Here is a 7,414-nt window from a genome sequence, read left to right as displayed (position 1 = left end):
ATGGAGGTTGCAGTGAGCCAAGATCACACCAATGCACTCCAGCCTGGGCAACAAGAGTGAAACTGTCTTAAAACAAAAAAAAAAAAAAAAAAAAACCAACCAAACAAAAAATCCAACAGGTAGTTTTGTTGCTGTTTTTTTTTTTGAGACAGGGTCTCCGTCTGTCACCCAGGCTGGAGTGCAGGAGCCTGATCATGGCTCACTGCAGCCTCGATCTCCCACGCTCATGCGATCCTCCCACCTTAACCTCCTGAATAGGTGTGACTAACAGGCGCATGCCACCATGCTCAGCTATTTGTTTTTGCAGAGACTGAGGCTCACTTTGTTGCCCAGGCTGGTCTTGAATTCCTGGTGTCAAGCGATCCTCCCACCTGGGCCTCCCAAAGTGCTAGGAATACAGGCATGAGCCACCACACCCAGCCAGATAGTTTGTTTTTAACACCAAAGAGTAATTTGTGATAGTCATTTATAGTTATATACATGTAGACTAGTTTCTACCAGCAAAGTAATGCTCAGAGCTAGAAAGTAGGATATAAGGAATATTCATGAAATATTCCCTGATGTTTTATGAAGGTAAAGAAAAGGCATTAACAGATTAATTCCTTCTTTCAAGTTCTTTCAAGAATTTAATCCAACCGTAAATCTAAAATACCCTTTTTTTTTTTTTTTTATAGACAGTTTTGCTCTCATCACCCAGGCTGCAGTGCAATGGCGAACCTCTGCCTCCTAGATTCAAGCAATTCTCCTGCCTCAGCCTTCTGAGTAGCAGGGATTACAGGCGTGTGCCACCACACCCAACTAATTTTGTATTTTTTTTAGTAGAGATGGGGTTTGACCATGTTGGCCAGACTGGTCTCGAACTCCTGACCTTAGATGATTCACCTGCCTTGGCCTCCCAAAGTGCTGGGATTACAGGCATGATCTACCACACCTGGCCTAAAATATACTTTAAAAAAAGCTAATTTAAAAACTTTAAATACTCAGTACACATTAATACAAAGAAGTAAACATTCAAGTTTGAAAATCCAAATAATGAGTAATGACTTTAATTTACCTGGTTAAAACCAACAAAAGGCAAGATTACACTACAATTATCTAGCACATCGTGTAATACTAACTTCTGACTGCAGACTGCATGACTGCAAGTCAGTCACGATCTTTGCTTCCACTGCAAAGCTTTCAATTTCTTCTTGGGGCGTCTGACTCACCCTTATCAGCCTCAATGATCTGCAGTAGGCACCTCCATCCCAGACTCAACCCCATTGCTAAGGATAGGCACCTCTGCCCAGAAATAGGTGATTTGACGCTGGCCTAAACACCTCACTGCAGTGTTCTCAGGCCTTGGTTCAAATAGTCACTTGAGACACCAAAAATGAAGCTTCCTGGCCCAACACCCTGAAGCTGATTTAGTAGGTCTGAAATGGAGAACAGGAAAATGGGTTTTTAATCTACACATCTCCAGCATGTAATTAATTCTCTTGCAGGTGGACTTTGGACCACACTTTGAAAAAATACTATCTCCTCTCCTTACTAGAGAAGCTGGTCAATGTTAATAGCATTGGCTTTTGGAAGATTCCTCACTTATTTAAAAAATTGCCCTTTGCCATATGAGTCATATAAACACATTTACAGATTTGTAGGGCAGTATGCCAAGGACTGTGGAAGATAAGATAGTGAACAAGACACATTCCTGCTCCTCAAAAATCCAGAAGGAAAAATGTTTGCAAGCTCATTAAAATAGAATGGAATGTGTGTCACAGAAGAAATACTAAATGCTAAATGCCAAGATGTTAACTCCCTCTGCCATTCTCCTGAAGTGTGTACTCATCTACTTTTATGATTACACATTATGACACTGCATTTTCTATGCCATTCTTCTCCATGAGACTCTATGTTCAAGGACTGAGATCAGGTCTTGTTTATCCCTGAGTTCCCAGTGCCTGATAAATAATAGATGCTTGGTTGAAGAGTCATTCAAGCAAAACCTTCTGCATCATTAAGAAATTAGTTTCTTGAAACCTAACCACAGAGTTTAATTTGAGAAGGAACTGAGAGATCATATGGTACTTAAGGAAGGTGGCTAGAGTGTTTATAGATGACACACAAAAGAACATTTTTAATGTCATAGTTATGTATAATATGGGCCTGGCATGGTATACTTTGGGAGGCTGAGGCAGGAGGATCACTTGAGGCCAGGTGTTTGAGATCAGACTGGGCTATTGTTTAGTGAGATCCATCTCTACAAAAAATTTAAAAATTGAGCTAGGCATGGTGGTGTGTCCCTATAATCCTAGCTACTCAGGAGGCTGAGGCAGGAGGATTACTTGAGCCCAGCAGTTCAAAGTTGCAGTGAGCTATGATTCATGCCACTGCACTCTAGCCTGGGCAACAGAGTGAGACCCCATCTCTAGAAAAATAATCGTCATAATTATATATATATGTATGTGTATATATTGTACTGGGCACAGTGGCTCACACCTGTAATCCCAGCACTCTGGGAGGCCAAGGTGGGAAGATCGCTTGAGCCCAGAATTTGAGACTAGCCTGGGCAACACAGCAAGACCTCATCTCTACAGAAAATAAAAAAATTAGCTGGGCTTGGTGGCACACTTTACCACACAGGAGGCTGAGGTGGGAGGATTGTTTAAGCCCAGGAGGTTGAGGCTGCAATGAGCCATGATTGGGCCATTGCACTCCAGCCTGGGCAACAGAGCAAGACCCTATTTCAAAAAAAAAAAAGAAAAGAAAGAAAAAGAAAAATATCTAGAATAAAGCAGTGCTTTCATAGATTAATGCTTAAAATATGCCTAAAATTAAGTTTCAAAAAGTAAATGTAAATAGGTGAAATTCTTCTATGATGTTAGATGTCAGAGTAGTGGTTGGCCTTGGTATGTGGATAAGAGACATTAGAGGGGCTCCCGGGGTACTACAAACATTTATTTCCTCAGCTGAGTGTGGGCTGCATGCATATATTTCGTTTGTAAAAATTTAGCAAGTTGTATTACAATGAGTGAGCTTTTCTGTATTATAAAATAGTTCAGGCCGGGCGCGGTGGCTCAAGCCTGTAATCCCAGCACTTTGGGAGGCTGAGGCGGACGAATCACAAGGTCAGGAGTTCAAGACCAGCCTGGCCAACATGGTGAAACCCGGTCTCTACTAAAAATACAAAGATTAGCCAGGCGTGGTGGCGGGCACCTGTTATCCCAGCTACTCGGGAGGCTGAGGGAGGAGGCAGAGATTGTGGTGAGCCAAGATCATGCCATGGCACTCCAGCCTGGGCGACAGAGCAAGACTCCATCTCGGGGGATGATAAAAAAGTGGTGTGTGTATATATATATTCCATTGTGTATGTGTGTATATATATGTGTGTGTGTGTGTATATATATATACACAAACACAATGGAATATTACTCAGCCTTAAAAAGTAAGGAAATCCTGTTGCATGCTACAACATAGATGAAACTTGAAGACAGTATGCTAAGTGAAATAAGCCAGTCACAAAAAGACGGATACTGTATGATATCAACTTATATAAGCAATCTAAAGTAGCCAAATTTCGCAGAAACAGAAAGTAGAATGGATACCAGGGGCTGGGGGAAACAGCAAATGAGAAGTTACCAAGTTGGCATGGAGTTTCAGACTTGCAAGATGAAAAAGTTCAGGGGATCTGCTTCACAACAATGTGAATATACTTAATACTGATGAACTGTACACTTAAAAATGGTTAAGATGGGCCGGGCTCAGTGGCTTATGCCTGTAATCCCAGCACTTTGGGAGGCCGAGGCAGGCGGATCACCTGCGGTTGGGAGTTCGAGACCAGTCTGACCAACATGGCAAAAACCTGTCTCTATTAAAAATACAAAATTAGCCAGGCATGGTGGTGCATGCCTGTAATCCCAGCTACTTGGGAGGCTGAGGCAGGAGAATGGGAGGTGGAGGTTGAGGTGAGCCAAGATAGCGCTATTGCACTCCAGCCTGGGCAACAAGAGTAAAACTCCGTCTCAAAAAAAAAAAAAAAAATTGTTAAGATGGTAACTTTTTGTGTTGTTTTACCAACACAAAAAGAATGTAGCTAATGAAAAACAGTAAATACATGGCAGGACATAGATATCAAGAAGATCCTGAGGACGGTACATGAAAGGTCAATTTGGGATGCACCTGCTCAAACTCCTTCATTGTACTAATGGCCACAAATTAGCTGCCTGACCTTGACCTTGCCTGACCTTGCTCCTACCCTGTTCCTTTATTCTTCCCTTCCCCCAATCCAAGTCCTCAACTCCAGGAGGATATGCAGGCCTCCCTATCTCTGGCATGGTCTCACTGGCTGCTTCCCCTAACAAGAATGTTCTTCCTTCAGACACCTCTGCCAAATCGTGCCTCATCTATGGAAGCTGCCATCCCCACTTGGCTGTTTTTACCACTACTCTTAGCCCTTCACCATATGCTGCCTTGTAACCAAATTGTAAGCCCTTGAAAGAGACAGATCCTACAGCATTTAATAATTCCAGCCATTGGGCAAGGCACTTTTTGGAGACTCACTTTCTCAAGGCTATAGAAAAGGTGGAGGCGGCAATACGATGATGGCCAGGGCTTTGGAGTCAGATGGCCTCAACTTGTATCCTAGCTCTTCCACTTACTAGTTGTGTGCTTTGGGTAAGTTTTATAACCTCTTTGCTTCTCAGTTTCTTTTTCTGTATAATGGGGTTTATGAGAAATCTCTCAGTATCGCTGGAAAGATGAACCGAGATTATTACCCACGTCCACTGCTTCCAAAGGCCCCTCTCATGTCAGTGCTTAGTAACCACTAGCCATTATTGGCATTATCCGGACAATGGAGAAGAGACTGGTAGCTTTCTGTCTTGAAGAACAAGTGAAAGGATAAAGCAGGACGATCGTGGGGCAAATGTGCCCAAATTTCAAGGGGATGGAGAAAGGGGCAGGGAAGGTGTGTGGGACAAGATTCTCCATGGAGGAGGATGCTGGGAGTGGGCCGGGGGCTTCTGGAGAGGTGAAAGGGCACCCCCGGACTCTGGCGGTTTGGGCGCTTCCCCCGTAACGTTTCTTTGGAAACACGGTGCATGTAGGAAGAGGACGCCCTCACGGCCCCAGAGCGAAATCAGGCGGGTCGCTGCCTCTCGGTTCGGTTTCCGACAGGTTTCCGGGTAGGTCCTAGAGGCGGGCCCACTCCTCCTTCCGCCTCCCACCTCGCTCACAGCCAGCGGGCGGGGCAGCCCTCAGCCGGCCGCCAGCCTCAGTCTCCCGCGGTGACTCGGGGGAGCGTTTCGGGAGTCTCCAGCGTGGCGTGCGGTCCGTCACTGACTCCAGTGAGAGGCTTCAAGGCCAGGACTCCGGGGCATTTTATCCCCAACCCCGGCCGGAAGGCCCGCTTCGGCCCGCCGACCTGGGACCAGGTCTTCGCCCTTGGTCGTACCTGACCTACGGCGGCCACCACCGTTCTTGCCTTTGGTGTGCAGCTCCGGTGGGGCGGCTACCGCCACCGCCTTGCCCTCGGTGCAGCCCATATCGCACAAGGCCCTGTGGGAACTGACGGGGACGAAGGACGCCTGGCGGAGGCCGCGCGCCCCCTGCCGGCCGCGGGCCAGAGAACGCGGTGGGCGGGGCGCGCGGTGGGCGGGGCGCGCGGTGACATCCCCGAAGTCACAGCCCGTGTTTCTTCAAGGTCGTGAATTTTTTTTAAAACAGGAAAGATCGGTTGCTAAAGGTAAATTGGAAAATGCAGAAATTGAAAAGAGAAAAGAGAAAGCGCACCACCCAAAATCTTATCCTTCGGCCGGGCGCGGTGGCTTACGCCTGTGCACTTTGGGAGGCCGAGGTGGGAGGATCGATCGCTTGAGCCCAGGAGTTCGAGACCATCCTGGGCAATGTAGGGTAACCCCGTTTCTACAAAAAATAATTTTAAAAAATTTATCCTTCAAACAAACTACTTTTGCTGTGTTTACTATTTCTTTGAAGTTTTTCACCTCTATGCATAGTTTGGCATCCAGCATCTCACTTAATACTAGTATTTTCCATACTATTACATAGTCTTGTAAGCCTCCCAGATAATCACCTGGCTTCCACTCTCACTTCAGTCTTTGCCTCTTTGACCGTAGATGAAGCATACACTGAACATCGTAGTTTTTTTTTTTTTTAAATACACTTTATTTTTTAGAGCAGTCTTAAGTTCACAGCAAAAAGACCATCCTATTTAAACAGAAATCTGGTCATGGCACCCTCAACTCTACCCCCACCCTTTACTTTACTCTATTTTATTTTTACCAGCACTGAGAGCCTTCTAACTTACCCTATATTCTCTGTCACCTGCTCCCACTCCCTCCGCCAGCCTCCCCACGACACCCTGCCCATGTAAACGCTGCCAAAATAGCACATTTGCATTATTTTCTTGTATCCCAAATGCCCTTGGCCTTCAGCTTGGGCCAGGTGGCCTCCCCCACCTCCTTGAATAGTGCCTGAGCCATTATAGGAATTCAGTATTGAAGGAAAGCAGGGAAGAAGCAGGGAAACATTAATTTGAATAATTATAATAATGTAATAGTCCATCCAATAGAGCTACTGGATGATTATGTAATCTATTATTGGATGTTTAGTTTGTTTTTTATTTTAAAAAATTATGGATAAGGCTGCAGGGAACATCTTTGTGTTTACAGTTTTAAGGCTCTCATTACACATTGCCAAAATTGCTTTTCTGGAACTGTGGTTCCCATTTGAACTCCTACTACTAACGAATGAGAGTGATTTTTTAACACCAAAACCCATTGCAGCACATCAGGTGCACAGTCACTGTTCTCAATCAGTGCAGTGCTCTGTTTTTCGTTCTTTCAATTAACTAACATATGGTAAGCATCCACCTTATGCCTGGCTTCGTTCTAGGGTTACAAGATGACTAACTCAAATTCCCTGGTCTCAAGGAACTTCCACCCCAGCTGAGATTTAGTGAACTTGTCTGGTCACCAGATGCGTGGCAACGGTGTGGGCCCTTTGTTTTGATTTGGGTTTGTGGACAAGCTTGTATCCTGCTTCTCTGGAGAGAAGCCCAGAGTCAAAATGCTCTTGGAAAACACTGGGTGTTTATTTGTTTAAACACAGAAAACAAATAAAACTGAATCAAAGGCTTTTAATAATAGACATTGCACAAAGCTAAAGTAAATCTCTTTTTTTTGTGGGGGGGGGATGGAGTTTCGCTCTTGTTGCCTAAGCTAGAGTGCAATGGCGCGATCTTGGCTCACTGTAACCTCCGCCTCCCAGATTCAAGTGATTCTCCTGCCTCAGCCTCCCAAGTAGCTGGGATTACAGGCATCAGTCACCATGCCTGGCTAATTTTTCGTATTTAGTAGAAAAAGGGTTTCACCATGTTGGTCAGTCCAGTCTCGAACTCCTGACCTCAGGTGATCCA

At 45.1% G+C, this 7,414-nt stretch overlaps 1 protein-coding gene across 1 annotated transcript in view; it reads right to left on the bottom strand.

Annotated features, from left to right (window-relative positions):
• The window catches only part of TXNRD1 (thioredoxin reductase 1), a 152,407-nt gene extending 146,841 nt beyond the window's left edge, over window positions 1–5,566 (bottom strand). Inside the window, exon 1 of the mRNA XM_011975499.1 lies at window positions 5,432–5,566. Coding sequence (XP_011830889.1) covers window positions 5,432–5,522 — 91 coding nt within the window. The 5' untranslated portion in view covers window positions 5,523–5,566. The remainder of the gene's footprint in view (window positions 1–5,431) is intronic.
• Between the last annotated feature and the right edge of the window lie 1,848 nt (window positions 5,567–7,414).

The sequence above is a fragment of the Mandrillus leucophaeus genome, unplaced genomic scaffold (assembly GCF_000951045.1).
Source record: "Mandrillus leucophaeus isolate KB7577 unplaced genomic scaffold, Mleu.le_1.0 Scaffold157, whole genome shotgun sequence".
Classification (NCBI taxonomy): Eukaryota; Metazoa; Chordata; class Mammalia; order Primates; family Cercopithecidae; genus Mandrillus; species Mandrillus leucophaeus.
Note: the sequence above shows the minus strand (reverse complement) of the source record. Positions and strands in the feature narration are given on the sequence as shown.